The 18,616-nt window shown below is 37.0% G+C and overlaps 1 protein-coding gene across 4 annotated transcripts in view; it reads left to right on the top strand.

The window, feature by feature from the left end:
• WDR49 (WD repeat domain 49) overlaps nt 1-18,616 on the top strand; it is a 177,285-nt gene that overhangs the window by 136,431 nt on the left and 22,238 nt on the right. For 3 of the 4 annotated variants that reach the window (XM_024244755.3, XM_054552952.2, XM_054552951.2), the window contains 2 exons: nt 879-1,048; nt 16,870-16,979. In XM_024244755.3, coding sequence (XP_024100523.2) covers nt 879-1,048; nt 16,870-16,979 — 280 coding nt within the window. The remainder of the gene's footprint in view (nt 1-878; nt 1,049-16,869; nt 16,980-18,616) is intronic. The other variant, XM_054552953.2, reaches the window with a different exon arrangement.

The following is an 18,616-nucleotide window of genomic DNA, read 5'->3' as shown; positions in this document are numbered from 1 at the left end:
GAGTAACTATGGCTTCTATGTAAAATGGGTTCCCTTTAATTCAGTGTAGTCCCTGAATTTTTTTATTGCCTTAAAAACTGAGGGTGAGTTTTATTTACTATTTTTTACCCATTTATTTTCTTGTATTAGGTTCAATTCATTCATTGATATTATTTGACTGGCCCTGTAGGCATTTTATTCTGCAAACACTTATGACAAGGGTGATCAATTTGCAGACCAGCCAAATATCTGCAGGATGCCTATGGTTCCCCTCATATCTCACAGGCTGCATTCTCTGGAACATTCTGTGTGCATGAAGTATATTGATATAAGACGAGAAAATTGGCTCTGTATTTAAAACATAAAATGGATTGCTAATGGGGAACTTTTGCTAGATGAATGCATTTTAAGAAGTGTAGCCAAATCTGTGAAAACTATTATATAACACACATAATTTTTAGAAAAAAATATTTAATAACTGAATTGGCTTTTGAAAACATTTAAGGAGGTAACACGCAAATAAAGTAGTTGAGGGAATAAATAGGTGTGGCAATTCTTTAACAAAAGCTTTGTTTTGTTTTTAGTAAATATACATCTGGCTATTCAGAATTTTAAAACGGGAATGGTAAAAAAATTTTTGTAGTTCATTATTATCTCTTCAGAGAATTTTTGTTTCTTACAACACATCTCATTTTCTACCTTTATTAAAGTTACATGAATCTCTTTCATTTCCCCTGTAAAACTGTAAGCTTCTTGTGGACTGGAGTCATGTCTTTTTCATCTTCTTGTGTGTCCCGCCCCAGGACTTTAATTAGTAATCCAGCACATGGTAAACACACGTAAATGTTTGAAGAAAATAAATTTCATAAAAATAAAACAGATGTTTTCGTTTTTTTCAGGCAAAGCACTGGCATATTGAAAACTGCCTTTTCCTTCCCAAAAGAGATACTAATTTAGTGGAAAGTGAGATTCAAAAGGAAATTTCTTTATTTTCTAAGGAGGAATCTTGTTTAGACCCAACAGAACATTCTCTACTTAATAAGAAAAACAAAGATGACTCAACATACAAGTAAGTAATTTTGAACATTAGCCAGATGTCAACTGAAGTCTACATAAGACATAGATAAGATTGGTCCAAATTTCTTTCTGTCCTCTGTGGAATGTTCAATGACTACCTCAAGATTTCTCCAAAATTTGGGGGATTGGTAGGTGTGTATGGATGAGTGACTTATATTATTATCAGGGCCATATTTGGTTCTTATTTCTTGACTACATTGATTCTTGATATGTATTAAGTGCCATCTAGTCTTTTATTTCTACTCCATCATCAATCTAATTGTGAAAATTTGCCTCTTTCTTCAAAAACAATCTATCTATCTGTCTGTCTGTCTGTCTATCTATCTGTCTATCTTAGAATGTGTATCAGATTTTACTCCTGGTTTTGATAAAGTGCACAGCGGTTTATGTGACGAAAGTTCAAAGAGCTTAACTTTGAAGTTAGACATCACTTCCTTAAGGCTTCTCGTCCCTCTATGTTGCTCAGACATTCTTCTCTTCACATCACTCTGCTGGATTCCATATTTATATTCCATTTATGCTCTCATGTTAAGGAGTTTAGTTCTTTCGTTTTCTATACTTTTGCTAAACCATGCTCTCATAACTTTCATGCTAAATGGCTATTTTATTCTTGTAGAGATAGATATCTGAGCTTATTACTTGGAGAATAATAAAAATATTTTGGTGCTTTTGATTTATTATCTGTTCAATGTAAGAAAAGAAATGGGGTTTACTCAGAGCTGACAAGAAAATAGTCATTCTATAAAACTCCCACCATGCTTTAATTCATTGGTTCTGTAACATTCTATGTTAAACAGGTGAAACACCAGAGAGAGAGAACTGTCTTTTCTTCTTCCCTTTAACTCACTAGTCACAGTTTTCCTTTCATTGAGGATATAAAGGCGGGATAGGAAGAAGGAGAAAGGTAGCATTGCTATTCTTGAGGCTTGGCAGATGTGCAAAGCATTCTCTTTTTTCTGGGGGTATAGTTGAGGATTCTTTGATGACCCCACTCAGGGATCTCTGCATTGCACATTTCCAAACTCATGATCTCTTTGGCTAGTTTCTTATGGCTCACCTCCTCCAGCTCATGCCCCTTGTAATACACATCACAGTGTTTTCTGTTACAGTCCTGCACATTGCCAAGCCTCCCCTCTTGCACAACTCCTGGTTTAACTTCTGCTTGGCCTGTAGGAAACTCAAACATTTTGCAATACCAACTTTTCCACTGTTTCCCCACTGCTCCCTGCAACTCCAGGTACAGCTTTTTGCCTGTAGACTTCTTCAGGTGTTAGTGAGACACAAGTCTGCTGTGTCCCTCTCACTGTTACCCTAGAAGACTACCTTAAGTTATTTGGGCTATGTGCATAGAGGCTAGAAATGAAAAAGAGAAAAGCTTTCCTCCCCTCCAATGGGAGTGGGTCTCAATTCACACATAAGACTCTCTCTGATGCAATCATCCCTTATAGTTTCCGCGTCCTTTGTTTATATCTTAAAGTGATGGTTGGCTTAAGTGTCAGAAGATCAGTTTTGGAGCTACCTTCTTGGCAAAGTGACCCTGCACACAAAGAGTCTAACCACCTCATTTTGGCATGTAGAAATACTTTTGTATTAAACATCTCAATAAATTACTTTGCTTTCAAACTTTTCAACCTCTGCTGACACATAGAAGAAAAAAATTCCCCTTTAGCATTCTGTTATGCTAAATTACTTTGGTATTTGTTCTTCCATTTCCTTGAATTATGGCTTGCAGAAATGTCAAGTGGCATTTTACATTTAGGCAGAAGGATATTTTCAATTTAGAAATCTAGCATGAGCAATCCTGTACAATCATAGAATGCTGGGAATGGAAAGACTTTACAGAGGATAAAATGTCCCCGCCCACCTACCCTACTCAATCTTACAGATGAAGAAATAAAGTTACCTTAGGGTAACACAGATAGATCATTTTTTTTCTCTTTCCATCACATGCATAGCAGAGTGAAGGCAAGAGTTACAGATTCCTGTTTAAGAGTATTTCAGCCAATATACTAATTTCCCATTCCTTATGACAAACTCAGTTATCCTTTAAACATTTTTTTTTTTCGAGGCTGTCTTGCTTTGTCGTCCAGCTGAAATGCAGTGGTGCGACCACAGCTCACTGCAACATCAACCTCCCTGGCTTAATCAATCCTCCCACCTCAGCCTCCCAAGTAGCTGGGACTACAGGCGTGCCACCACGCCCAGTTTGCATACACACACACACACACATTTTTTTCCGTATAGATGAGGTTTCATCATGTTGCTCAGGCTGGTCTGGAACTCCTAGGTTCAATTGATCCTTCCACTTCACCCTCCCAAAGTGCTGGGATTACAGATATGAGCCATCACTCCCATCCTAAACACTTTTTTAAACCAATCTTTTCCTAGATTCAAACATTGGCAGTTGGAACTCTTCTTTCCTGACTTCATTTTCAGTTAATTTTATTTTCTATTTTTCCTGGAAACTTTGTATTATGAAAAGCAGTGCTGATATATAGGGTTTTTTAAAATTTATTTTAATTTCTGGGGTACATGTGTAGGATGTACAGGTTTGTTACATAGGTAAACGTATGCCATGGAGGTTTGCTGCACGTATTGACCTATAACCTAAGTATTAAACCCAGCATGCATTAGCAATTTTTCATGATGCTCTCCCTCCCCCATCCCCCACCCCTGGACAGGTTCAAGTGTGTGTTGTTCCCCTCCTTGTGTCCATGTGTTCTCATTGTTCAGCTCCCACTTTTGAGTGAGAACATGTGGTGTTTTGTTTTCTGTTCCTGAGTTAGTTTGCTGAGGATAATGGCTTCCAGCTCCATCCATGTCCCTGCAGAAGACATTATCTCATTTCTTTTTGGGGCTGTATAGTATTCCACGGTGTGTATGTAACATAATTTTCTTTATCCAGTCTATCATTGATGGGCATTTGGGTTGATTCTATTTATTGGCTGTTGTGAATAGTTCTGTAATGAATATATGCATGCTTGTATCTTTATAATAGAATGATTTATATTCCTTTGGGTATATATCCAGTAATGAGATTGCTAGGTCAAATGGTAGTTTAAATACTATTTCTGGTTCTAGGTCTTTGAGGAATCACCACACCATCTTCCACCATGAGTGAACTAATTTATATTCCCACCAACGGTGCAAAAGCATTTGTACCTCTCTGCAGCCTCACCAGCATCTGTTGTTTCTTGACTTTTTAATAATTGCCATTCTGACTGGCATGAGATGGTATCTCACTGTGGTTTTTATTTGCATTTCTCTAATGATCAGTGATGTTGAACCTTTTTTCATTTGTTTGTTGGTTGCATAAATGTCTTCTTTTGAGAAGTGTCGGTTTATGTCTTTGCCCACTTTTTAATGGGTTTTTTTTTTCTTGTAAATTTGTTTAAGTTGCTTATGGACTCTGAATACTAGCTCTTTGTCTGATGGATAGATTGCAAAAATTTTCACATATTCTGTAGGTTGTCTGTTCACTCTGATGACAGTTTCTTTTGCTGTGCAGAAGCTTTTTAGTTTAATATCTCATTTGTCAATTTTTACTTTCATTGCAATTACTTTTGATGTTTTCATCTTGAAATCTTTGCCTGTGCCTATATCCTGAATCATATTGCCTAGATTTTCTTCTAGGGTTTTTATAGTTTTGGGTTTTACAATTAAGTCTTTAATCCATGTTGAGTTAATTTTTGTATAAGATGTAAGGAAGGAGTCCAGTTTCAATTTTCTGCATATGGCTAGCCAGTTCTCCTAGCACCATTTATTAAATAGGGAATCCTTTCTTCATTGCTTGTTTTCATCAGGTTTGTTGAAGATTAGATGGTTGTAGATGTGCGGTCTTATTTCTTAGTTCTCTATTCTGTTCCATGGGTCTATGTGTCTGTTTTTGTACCAGTACCATGCTGTTTTGGTTAATGTAGCCATGTAGTACAGTTTGAAGTTGGGTAGCCTGATGCCTCCAGCTTTGTTCTTTTTGCTTAGCATTGTTTTGGCTATACAGGCTCTTTTTTGGTTCCATATGAATTTTAAAATAGTTTTTTTCTAATTCTGTCAAGAATGTCAAGAGTACTAGTTTACAGTCCCACCAACAGTGTAAAAGTGTTCCTATTTCTCCACACCCTCTCCAGCACCTGTTGTTTCCTGACTTTTTAATGATCGCCATTCTAACCGGTGTGAGATGGTATCTCATTGTGGTTTCAATTTGCATTTCTCTGATGGCCAGTGATGATGAGCATTTTTTCAGGTGTCTTTTGGCAGAATAAATGTCTTCTTTTGAGAAGTGTCTGTTCATATCCTTCACCCACTTTTTGGTGGGGTTGTTTTTTTTCTTGTAAATTTGTTTGAGTTCATTGTAGATTCTGGATATCAGCCCTTTGTCAGATGAGTAGATTGCAAAAATTTTCTCCCATTCTGTAGGTTGCCTATTCACTCTGATGGTAGTTTCTTTTGCTGTGCAGAAGCTCTTTAGTTTAACTAGATCCCATTTGTCAATTTTGGCTAGTTAAACCATTGTGGAAGTCAGTGTGGTGATTCCTCAGGGATCTAGAACTAGAAATACCATTTGACCCAGCCATCCCATTACTGGGTATATACCCAAAGGATTATATATCATGCTGCTATAAGGACACATGCACACGTATGTTTATTGTGGCACTATTCACAATAGCAAAGACTTGGAACCAACCCAAATGTCCAACAATGATAGACTGGATTAAGAAAATGTGGCACATATACACCATGGAATACTATGCAGCCATAAAAAAGGATGAGTTCATGTCCTTTGTAGGGACATGGATGAAGCTGGAAACCATCATTCTCAGCAAACTATCGCAAGGACAAAAAACCAAACACCACATGTTCTCATTCATAGGTGGGAATTGAACAATGAGAACACATGGACACAGGAAGGGGAACATCACACACTGGGGCCTGTTGTGGGGTGGAGGGAGGGGGGAGGGATAGCAGTTGGAGATATACCTAATGTTAAATGATGAGTTACGGGTGCAGCACACCAGCATGGCACATGTATACATATGTAACTAACCTGCACGTTGTGCACGTGTACCCTAAAACTTAAAGTATAATAATTAAAAAAAAGAATTTCAAGAGTAGTTTGATGGGAATAGCATTGAATCTATAAATTACTTTGGGCAGTGTGGCCATTTTCATGATATTGATTCTTTCTGTTCATGATTATGAAATGTTTTTCCATTTGTTTGTGTCCTCTCTGATTTCCTTGAGCAATGGTTTGTAGTTCTCCTTGAAGAGGGTTCTTCACTTTCCTTGATAGCTGTAATCCTAGATATTTTATTCTCTGTAGCGATTGTTAATGGGAATTCATCTATGATTTGGCCCTCTGTTTATCTGTTATTTGTGTATAGGAGTGCTTGTGATTTTTGCACATTGGTTTTGTATCCTGAGACTTTGCTGAAGTTATCAGCTTAAGAAGCTTTTGGGCTGAGTCAGTATGGTTTTCTAGATACACTATCATGTCATCTGCAAACAGAGAGAATTTGACTTCCTTTCTTCCTATTTGAATACCCTTTATTTCTTTCTCTTGCCTGATTGCCCTGGCCAGAACTTCCAATACTACCCTGAATAGGAGTGGTGAGAAAGGGCATCCTTGTCTTGTGCCCATTTTCAAGGGGAATGCTTCCAGCTTTTGCCCATTTGGTATGATATTGGCTATGAGTTTGTCATAAGTGACTCTTATTATTTTGAGATATGTTCCTTCAATACCTATTTTATTCAGAGTTTTTAACTTGAAGAAATGTTGAATTGTATAGCAGGCATTTTCTGTACCTATTGAGGTAATCATGTGGTTTTTGTTCTTAGTTTTGTTTATGTGATGAATTATGTTTATTGATTTACCTACGTTGAGTCAGCCTTGAATCCTGGGGATGAAGACAACTTGATTGTGGTGGATATGCTTTTTGATGTGCTGCAGGATTTGGTTTGCAAGTATTTTATTGAGGATTTTTGCATCGATGTTCATCAGGGATATTGGCTGAAGTTCTTTTTTCATTGTTTTGTTTTGTCTTGACCAGGTTTTGGTATCAGGATGATACTGAGCTCATAAAATGAGTTAGGGAAGAGTCACTCCTTTTCAATTTTTTGGAATAGTTTCAGAAGAAATGGTACCAGCTCCTTTTTGTATCTCTGGTAGAATTCAGCTGTGAATCACTCTTGTCCTTGGCTTTTTTGGTTGGTAGGCTATTTATTACTACCTCAATTTCAGAACTCATTACTGGCCTCTTCAGGGATTCAACTTCTTCCTGGTTCAGTCTTGAGAGGGTGTTTGTGTCCAGGAATTTATCCATTTCTTCTAGATTTCTTAGTTTATTTGCATAGAGGTGTTTATAGTATTCTTTGATGGTTGTATTTCTGTGGGGCCAGTGGTGATATCCCGTTTATCTTTTTTTATTGTGTCTATTTGATTCTTCTGTCTTTTCTTCTTTATTAATTCAGCTAGCAATCTATCTATTTTATTAATTTTTTTCAAAAAGCCAGTTTATGGATTTGTTGATATTTTGAAGGGTGTGTGTGTGTGTGTGTGTGTGTGTGTGTGTCTGTGTCTCCTTCAGTTCTGCTCTGACCTTGGTTATTTCTTGTCTTCTGCTAGCTTAGGGGTCTGTTTGCTCTTGGTTCTCTAGTTCATTAGTTGTGATGTTAGGATGTTGATTTGAGATCTTTCTAGCTTTTTGATGTGGGCATTTAGTGCTGTAAATTTTTGTCTTAACACTGCATTAGCTGTATTCCGGGGATTTTGGTACATGGTCTCTTTCTTCTCATTAGTTTCAAGGAATTTCTTAATATCTGTCTTAATTTCATTACTTACCCAGGAGTCATTCAAGAGCAGGATGTTCAACTTCTATGTAGTTGTGTGGTGTTTAGTGAGTTTCTTAATATTGAGTTCTAATTAAATTGTGCTGTGGTCTGAGAGACTGTTATGATTTCAGTTCTTTTGCATTTGCTGAGGAGTGTTTTACTTCCAATTATATGGTCAATTTTAGAGGAAGTGCCATGTGGCACCAAGAAGAAAGTATATTCTGTTGTTTTTGGGTGGAGATTCCTGTAAATCTCTATCAGGTCCACTTGAGCTAGAGCTGAGTTCAAGCCCTGAATATCTTTTACGCTTTCTGTCTCGATGATCTGTCTAATATTGACAGTGGGGTGTTAAAGTCTCCCACTATTATTGTGTGGGAGTCTAAGTCTCTTTGCAGGTCTCTAAGAACTTGTTTTATGAATCTGGGTTCTCCTATATTGGGTGCATATATATTTAGCATAGTTAGCTCTTCTTGTTGAATTGAACACTTTACCATTATGTAATGCCCTGTTTTGTCTTTTTTGATCTTTGTTAGTTTAAAGTCTGTTGTGTCAGAAACTAGGATTGCAACCCCTGCATTTTTTTCTGCTTTCTATTTGCTTGGTAAAATTTCCTCCATTCCTTTATTTTGAGCCTATGTGTGTCTGGCATGTGAGACACATCTTTTGAAGACAGCACACCAATGGGTCTTTACTCTTTATGCCATTTGCCATTCTGTGTCTTTTAATTGGGGCATTTAGCCCATTTATATTTAAGGTTGATATTGTTATGTGTGAATTTGATTTTGTCTCCATGATGCTTGCTGGTTATTTTGCACACTTGTTAATGTAGTTTCTTCGTAGTGTCATTGGTCTGTGTACTTCAGTGTGTTTTTGTATTGACTGATAACGGTTTTTCCTTTTCATATTCAGTGCTTCCTTCAGGAGCTCTTGCAAGGCAGGCCTAGTGATGATGAATTCCTGCAGCATTTTCTTGTCTGAAAACAATCTTATTTCTCCTTTGCTTATTAAGCTTAGTTTGGCTTGATTTGGAATTCTGGATTGGAAATTCTTTTCTTTAAGAATGTTGAATATTGGCCCCCTCCCCCCAGTCTCTTCTGGTTTGTAGAGTTTCTGCTGAGAGGTCTGCTGTCAGTCTGATGGTCTTCCCTTTGTAATTGACTTGGCCTTTCTCTCTGGCTGCCCTTTAATTTTTTTCCTTCATGTTAGCCTTGGAAAGTCTGATGATTATGTGTCTTGGGGTTGATCTTTTCATGTAGTATCTTACTGGGGTTCTCTGGATTTCTTGAATTTGAATGTTGGCCTGCCTTGCTAGGTTGAGAAAATTCTCCTGGATGATATCCTGAAGTATGTTTTCCAACTTGTTTCCATTCTCTCCATCTCTTGCAGGTACCCCAATCAGTCATAGGTTTGGTTATATAATCTCATAGTTCTCGGAGGCTTCATTTGTGCTTTTTCATTCTTCTTTCTCTAATCTTGTCTGCCTGTCTTATTTCAGCAAGATAGTCATCAAGCTCTCAGATTCTGTCCTCCGTGTGGACTATTCAGCTATTGACACTTGTGATTGCATTGTGAAGTTCTCTTGTTGAGTTTTTCAGCTATTTCAGGTCATCTTTGTTACTTTGTAAACTAGTTATTCTGGCTAACAGCTTCTGTAATGTTTTATCGTGGTTCTTAGCTTCTTTGCATTGTGTTAGAACATACTCTTTTACCTCAGTGAAGTTTGTTATTGCCCACCTTCTGAAGCCTACTTCTGTCAATTCATCCATCTCTGCCTCAGCCCAGTTCTGTGCCCTTTCTGGAGAGGTGTTACAATCATTTGGAATAGAAGAGGCACCCCAGCTTTATGAATTTTCAGTGTTTTTGTGTTGATTTTTTCTCATCTTTGTGGGTTTATCTACCTTCAATCTTTGAGGCTCCTGACCTTTGGATGAGTTTTTGTGGGGTCTTTTTTGTTGATGTTGTTGCTTTCTGTTTGTTTTTCTTTTAACAGTAAGGCCCCTCTTCTGTAGAGCTCCTCTTCTGCAGTTTGCTGGGGGTCCAATCTAGACTCTATTTACCTGGGTCCCTCCTGCACCTGGAGGTATCACCAGTGGAGGCTGCAGAAGAGCAAAGATGGCTGCCTGCTCCTTCCCCTGGGAGATCCATCCCAGAGGGGCACTGACCTGATGCCAGTGGGAGCTCTCCTGTATGAGGTTTCTGGTGACCCTGTTTGGAGGTCTCACCTACTCAGGAGGCACGGAATCAGGGACCCTCTTAACGAAGCACTCTGTCTGTCCCTTGGAATGGGTGTGCTGTGCTGGCAGGAATTCCACTCGTCTCAACTGCCCTGATTCCTCAGAGCCAGCAGAAGGAAAGACTAAGTCTACTGAACCAGAGACCATGGCCACTGTTTCCCCCAGGGCCTCCATTCCAGGGAGATCAGAGTTCTGCCTGTAAACCCCTGGCTGGAGTCACTGAGGTTCCCACAGGGAGGCCCCACCCAAAGAGCAGGGATGGATCCAGGTCCCACCTAAAGAAGCAGTTGGCCACGATCTGCCACAGCCACTGTGCTGCATTGTGGGGAATTCCTCCCAGGCCAAACTGCCCAGTCTCCCCAGCACTGGCAGGGGAAAACGGCTGATTGGAGCCACAGTGATGGTGACTGCCCCTCCCGCTGGGTACTTGGTTGTCTTAGGCAGTCTCCAGCGTGCTGCCACTGGCTGCAACCCAAGTGGTCACCAAGAATCTGCACAGTTCTGTGCTTGGAACCCAAGGCCCTGGTGGTGTGGGCTCACGGGATGATCTGATCCATGGGTTGCACAGATCCGTGGAAAAAACATGTGTCCCTGGGAGGTAGCTCAATCACTCACCAATATATAGGTTTTATAGTTCACAGACTTCTCTTAAAACTGGAGCTTTGTTGTCTACCAGATCAAATAGGAGTACAGCAAACTGATCTTCTCATGTTGATTATCAGATTATATAGGCATTGGTAGACTTCTGGGGGTGAGAGGCAAAGTTATTTCTACTGTACAGCATTTTGTAAAATGAAAAAATAACGCATCAAAAAGTACTTGTGATCTTTAAAATTTCTTTCTTAGTCTAATTCAGATGAGACTGGATTGATATAATTTTAAGACTTTGTAATAATGAGATAGTATAGAAAAATGTCATTTAGGAATTAAACTAATAAAAAAAGGGTTAAAAACGTATCCTCAGAATTGATTATCATGTACATCCTTCAGTTCTCCCAGGAATATGATCAGGAATCCTTTGCAGAAATTATACAAACACAATAAAATTGTCAGCTGTAGAATGTCCTTTGTGCTTTCCATCTAATACAGAAAATATTATAAATCATTTTATTTTTAAGAAATATTGTTCTGAAGAATGTGCCCCTTTGCCTAGTCAGATTGGTAAATTCAAGGAGAGAATCATGCTAGCTCTCATCCACATGAAAAAATATGAAAGAAAAATAAAAATGTGAAAGAATTTATACTACAGGAGAAAAAGTACACTTGGTGTATATATGCAGGTGGAGGTATGTTTAGACAGGGGGTGGTTCACAGGAAGAAAGAAGAAGGAAAACAGAAAAAGTCTAAAGAAAATGGAAGAAACAAGAAACATGAAGAAAAAATTAAGTGTCTTAAAGCTATTTTCTCATTTTAACACCTAAGAGTCTCTTTCCAGGTTAAAAAATCGGGGTATATATTATCTTCTGGCTTGTACAAACATACCTGGTTTTTCACAGGGCTGAAAGTATTTTATAAAACTATTTGTGAGAATTAGGTAGATGGTAAAGAATTATCTTCAGTTGTAGTCCCGGGGAGATGAATATAGAATTTAAGAGATTAATAGAAAGGCCTAATTCTAAGTTAACAATTGTTATGGAGAAATAGATTTATCCTTTTCCTAGAGTCTGCAAAACTCATAATAGCTTTAAAAAACTTCTAAAAAATAAATAAATAAGTGAAGGGATAAAATAGTAAAAAAAACTACAGTGGACATATATTTTTCCTAGTTTATAGGAATATTTGTTTTCTGGACTCATGTAAAATTATCTAATCTAGAAAAATTACAGATAAAATGAATAATTTAGAAAATACAGTTTCAGAATATTTCCTTATTATAAAATTAATATAGGGATTATAGGCATATGCCACCATGCCCAGCTCATTTTTGTATTTTTAGTACAGACAGGGTTTCATCATGTTGGCCAGGCTGGTCTTGAACTCCTGACCTCGTGATCCACCCGCCTCGGCCTCCCAAAGTGCTGGGATTATAGGTGTGAGCCGCTGTGCCTGGCCAAAAATAATACATTTTTATTACGGGAAAATTTGGAAGTACAAATAAGCAAAAGGTGAAAATATCTGTGGTAAAGCTATTGTTAATATTAGGCATTTCAGTTTTAAGACCTTGTTTTAGGCATACTTACAACAATGAAAAAATGTACATTTTATAAAAATGGGGACTTAGTAGACACAGTTTATAACCTGTTTTATCACTCAAAAATATGCAGTAAGCACATTTTCATATTAGTTAATATGAGTATCCATGGACAACAACATTTATAATGACTTGTAGCTTTTTAACCATTTTCTTTATTTCAAATATGTAGATTGTTTACAAATTTTAACTGGGAAAACAGTTCTTTAAATACCTTCATGTGCACATATTAGAATATCTTATTGAATTCATAATTAGAATAAATTATTTGAAGAGGAATTGCTGAGTCAAAAGGCATAAAGGCCTTTGGGTCATCTTGCTGAAGGTCATCTTGCTGTCTGGACATATCAGCTCTCCCTCCAGCAGCAATACAAATGGTTTCTTTCCTGCCTTCGAACCAAGAATGGATGTTATTGCTGTCTTAAAACTGTTGCTATGATATCTTATTGTTTAAAACTAGAGTTTTTGATTATTTGTGAAAGTAAACATTTTTCAGGTTTATTAACCTTTAATAATTCAATAATAAATTTTAAAGGGATATTCGAAGTCTACTAGACTAACTCCTATGGCATCTTTAAGAGAAACACATCCCAGCCTTTTTGAATAGTTCCTATATGACACACTCACATCTCACAGATACCCTTCTCTATTTTGAAATATTCTTAATGTCTCTAATGTTAAGTAAAATCCATCTGTAGAACTCTCACTTATTGATCTTCATTCTTATTCTAGAGCAACAAAGAGCATAAACTACTACATTTTTTATTATCTGACATATTTTCCTTTGGTTACCATTTAAAAAATTGCTTATCTGGAAAGGATTCATTATTAGAAACGAGTATAAAGAGTCAGATGAGAAATGAAACAAAAATTCCACTGGTTTCCCAGTAAGTTTATACAAGGCAGAAGGCACAACTCAAATTAATGTTTCTTAAACATGGAAAATAATTATGATGTTTTAAATTCCATGTTATTGTTAGGAGGGAACTGATATTTAATATTATTTAAATGCTATTGATTACCTAATTATTCTGTCAGTAGATTTCACGTGAGAAATTAAACTAGAAAATAGATAAATAACTATAAGAAAAATACACAAAATATTAAAATCCCATTTTAAATTAGGCTTTATGTGATGTAAATACTTGAAGAATTGGCAGTCTACTTTCACCAACAATCTGGCAATAACTATCCTATGTCCATGTATGACAAATGAAAGCATGTGATATCTATTCAATTTTTGAAATTTGAACTTTGAAAATACTAGAACAGCAAATTATTATTTAGGGGAGTGCCACATCTTTTTACTTTTTGTCTGATCATTCTGATAGTTCTCAAGAATATTGGAGCTTGCTGTAGGGGGATGTTAGAACTCCCTGATTTGAGTGAAAAATATTGTCTTGTTCTTGCTTAAAGTGATAGTAGCCAATACCAACTGAGGCCTGAGCCCTGATTATATTTCAGGGCCTGTTCTAAGGTCTTTATGTGTTTACCTCATTTAATTCTCACTGTAATCCTAGAAGATAGCTACTATTATCATCCCCATTTCACAACTTGAAAAACAGAGGCAGCGAAGTTAAATGATTTGCACAAGGTCAACCAACCAAGAGGTGAACTAGGGATGCAAATGCAGGCATTCAGGCTCCAGAGTTAGTACTTTATCACTGTTCTGTGTTGCCTGTCCAACAAGCATCATGTGAAAATATTGACAAATTATTGGTTTCTGAGTAAAGCCATCAAATATTTTATCAAGTACCTGCTATGTATAAGCCACTACTCTAAGCATTTTTCACTTCCTTTTTTATGCCTAGGAGGGTACTCCAGTGATTGTCACAGTCATTATACCTCCCTTCCACAGCCAGAGCCAAGAGAAGTATGATTAGTTAGAGCCTTTCCTTCTCACAGGATTGATGCCAAGGCTGGTGGATCCCATAGTAGATCACCTTCCTGCATCACCTACAAAGGCATTTTTGCAAAATGTTTTAAAACTCTATTTAAGCCTGGTATTACATTATTCTGCTTCTTTATCTTCATCCTTCACTTCTCCTCTTGAGAATATTTGCCTTTATCCAGTTCCCTGTGCATTTTCAGAGTAACCACTTCTGCAAATGTCAGATGTCTGTCTGTGAAAAGGAAGCAATAGATTGTTGACTTAATTTGCTGTGATTTCCAAGAGATACTCTCCTACCCTCTGACTACTTTTCTCCCTCTGTGGATAAAACTGTTTAGTGGAAATGGGCAAAATGTTTTGTTTTATATAAAAGCTACTTGATTTAGATTCCACAGGATGAGATAGTCAGAAAGCATGTGGTCTGAAAACAGGGAAGAGTTTAGTGTATTTCGGAAAAAAAAAAATCAGATATATTGTTAACTACTCTAAAGGGAAACCTCTTTACCGTGGCCCCCGCCCCCTCAATCTTTTGCACATGTTTACATGAATAATTCTTTTCTAGAAAAAGGTGTATTCTTAATCCAATAACTGCAAGGCCTAACTGTACCACACTCCATGCTTTCAGTATCCAACACCAACTTCTTATTTTTGTAGATCCCCTTACTATCTTAAAATACCTCTCTAAGGATATCATTATTTCTTGTCTTGAAAGCCTAAATAGTGGCTAAATACTAATTCTTACTCACATGAGATGGCACATGGCGAGGGATGCCATTCCAGTGCAATTGGGGAAAAACTGCCCTCCTATCCAATGACAAAGCTCTCCTAAAAGAAAAAAAAATCTATAATTCCAAGTAATTTATGTTAATACTCTCCTGATTCAAGGAAATCATGATTAACTACCACCCCCATCCCCTCTTAAATGTGCACTGTGCTTGAAAACTTGCTTCCAAAGAGTAACATATGGAAAAAGGGAAAAAGTAACTGTACAATAGCTATTGTAAACATTACTAAAAACTTGGCACATATAACTGTGGCCAAGTAATTGAGGTTAACATCAACCGTGGAAGTCAGTTTGATAGCATGCACCCTTGGTTTGATGCGATAAGAGCAGCAGTTCACCTCTGTTGCTTTCCTCTCAACAACTCATAACCCCAGTCTCACCATGAGAAGAATATCAGACAAACCCAAACTGAGGGATATTCTACCAAAAAAATCTGACAAGTGTTTCTTAAAACTGTCAAGATCATAATAAACAAGAAAAGCCTGAAAAATTGTCACAAGCCAGAGGCTAAGGAGTTAGACAACAAAATATAACGTTGACATTACAGAAAAATGACATTAAGAAAAAACTAGTAAAACTCTAATAAAATATGGAATTCAGTTAATAGTAATGTACCAATACGGATTTCTTTATTGTGACAAATGGTAGTGTAAGATGTTATAATAGGAAAAATTGGTTGAGGGGTATACTGGAGCTCCACTAACTTTTCTGCAAATCTAAAACCTCTAAAATGAAAAGTTTATATATGAGAAAGCAATTAATACATTACTACTTAAAGCCATGCAAATAGCATTTGATATTAAATTTAAGAGAGATACATAGACTTTTTATTTGTATTGATATTTGAAAATCTTTTAAAATTGGAAGATACAGTAAAAATAGAGTGGAGGAAAAAGAAAGCTGGAAATGAACATTACTTGAATGCTATTATTTATTAGGCACATTTCTGAACTTTCATCCATCTTATCTCCTTTAAATCCACAGCAAGAGTCCCATTACATTGAGGAGAAAATTGAGGCTGAAAGTATGGGAAACAACTCAGAGTCTTATAGCTACAAAATCCATAGAAGATATAAGAATAAAAGTTAGGGAGTGGAAGAATGGTAACTTTAAAGGGCTGAGGGATGCAGGGACTGAGGCAGAAGGAAGAGGGTGAGTCAAGATCCCCAGGACTCTCCACGATTTTGTGACGATGGATGTGTCTTTTGGCTTGGTGCTCTGAAGAGACTAATAACAATTTTTGGAAACATAACTTGTAGCTGTTAAGGTTGAAGTCTATGACAGTGAATTTTAAATAGATTTGAGATCATTTTCTATTTTCTCACAAGATTATATACAGCTATGTAATGATTTTATTTCCCATGTTTTATTGATAAAAATCCTTTCTGTGGATTCAAGTTACGCTAAAGTTTTCTTGTAGATTCATATGAGAAAGCCTCAAAAATACTGAACTTTTTTGCATTTTGGATGCCATAACCATAACTAAAGTTACATGCCTAACACTGAATAAATAAGCTTTGACACAAAGGATTGATGCTTACTTCTCATTATATAATTTATTAAGGCAAGGATAATGTATGTATTTCTGTAAAATTTTCTTCTAAATAATTTTTCCTCTAACCTTGTTGCTATGGGGAGAAGGTCTTTGCTTAATTAGACTCTTGGACACTCTGGCTCTCACTCTTTTCTATTATCACCTGGCTAGCAGGCATTTTGTTAAAAGATAGGGCTTGATTAGTATAAACAAATATCACTACTTCGGTTCACAGGAATGGATTTTTTGTTTTTGTTTTTGTTTTTTTTGGCCAAAGATACACATAGCCAGAAAGAGTTTCTCCATCCCTGTGGTTAATAATGTATTTCATCATGAAATATTTTCTTCCAGTGTCAGACCATCAGAAGATATAAATTTAGGTATAAAATATAAGGAAAGAGGTACCTGCATGAAAGAAACACAAAAACCTTATTATGGTGAAGTTATAAAAAAATCATTCAGTAAGTAGTCACTGTTGTTAATGTATTTTTATAATATTATTTAATAGATTAGTGTGAATACAAATGTCTACTCTGTGTGTCCGGAGTGTTCCTATTCCTTAATAAACATGAATGTAATGTCCTGTGACCCCCATTTAACAAAGGAGAAAAGTGAGGTACAGGACATTAAGTCACCTGTCCGAGGCTCCACAGAATACTAGCGGAAAAAGTGTAAGGTCTCAGTCAGTGTGTTGGACCACTCTTGCATTGCTATAAAAAAATGCCAGAAACTGTATAATTTATTAAAAAAAAAAAGGTTTAATTGGCTCACAGTTCTGCAGGCTGTACAGGAACCATAATGTTGGTATCTGCTTGGTGGAAGGTGAAGCAATAGCAGGCACCTCACAGGGTGAGAGCAGGAGCAAGAGGGAGTGGGGGAGGTGCTACACACTTGAAACAGCCAGATCTCTGTGGACTTGCTACCATGAGGAGAGCACCAAACCATGAGGGATCCACCCTCATGACCTGAACACCTCTCACCAGGCCCCATCTCCAACACTGGGGATTACATTTCAACATGAGATTTGGGCAGGGACAAATATACAGGCTATATCATTCCATCCCTGGCACCTCCAAATATCATGTCCTTCTCCCATTGCAAAATAAAACCATTCCTCCCAATAGTCCTCCAAAGTCTTAACTCATTCCAGCATTAACTTAAAAGTACAAAGTTCAAAGTTCTCATCTGAAACAAGGTAAGCTGCTTCCACTTATAAGCCTGTAAAATAAAAAACAAGTCATTTACTTCCAAGATAAAATGGGGGCATAGGCATTGGATAAACACTTTCATTCTCAAAGGAGAAACTGGCCAAAAGAAAGGGGCTCTAGGCTCCAGGCAAGTCTGAATGTCACACTTTCACAGAGCAGATATGTTGATTTTTAAATTTCTGATGAAATTTTGCTGTAAAAATGGTGCATAATTATTTGTTAACATTCAATGCCCATTTAGCAACTAATCTACCCCACAGAGTTTTTGTTAGAATTACATGAGATAGATATGTAAAGCACTTTGACTACTGCCTGGCATATTATAGCAACCAATACAATCTTATTAGTAATGTTGTTATTGTTACACCTTGGAGCATAACCTTTGGGATTAAACATATTTCAACTTAAGTCCATGATCTGCTATTTAACAGTTATATGAACTGAGACACAAATTACTAAAGCATCCTAAGCCTCAGTTTCCTCATCTGTCTTAATGGCACAACGATACCTTACACGTTGTGAAGATTTCTTCTCTAATTTGACATAGCACATTAGTTTTCAAAGAGTGGTCCCTGGCCCAGCACCATAAGCATCAACTGGAACTTGTTAGAAATGTAAATTATGAGACCCTCATCCCTGCTTTCCTCCATTAGTCAGAAGCCAAGGGGGTCACATAGCAGTCTATGTCTTAGTAAGCCCTCCAGGTGATTCTGATGCCTGTTATAGTTTGAAATCCACTGACATAGAACATGACTTGTTCCATAGCAGGTGCTGAATATGGATTAGTTTCCTTTTCTTAGGTACTGACCCACCATCGTGACAAAAACCCAGTTCCTACCTTCACAGAACTAACAAAGAAACATAAGATTTTATCTCAAATAGATTTCCAT

The sequence above is a fragment of the Pongo abelii genome, chromosome 2 (assembly GCF_028885655.2).
Source record: "Pongo abelii isolate AG06213 chromosome 2, NHGRI_mPonAbe1-v2.0_pri, whole genome shotgun sequence".
Taxonomy (NCBI): domain Eukaryota; kingdom Metazoa; phylum Chordata; class Mammalia; order Primates; family Hominidae; genus Pongo; species Pongo abelii.
This window is presented reverse-complemented; position numbering and strand designations above follow the sequence as displayed.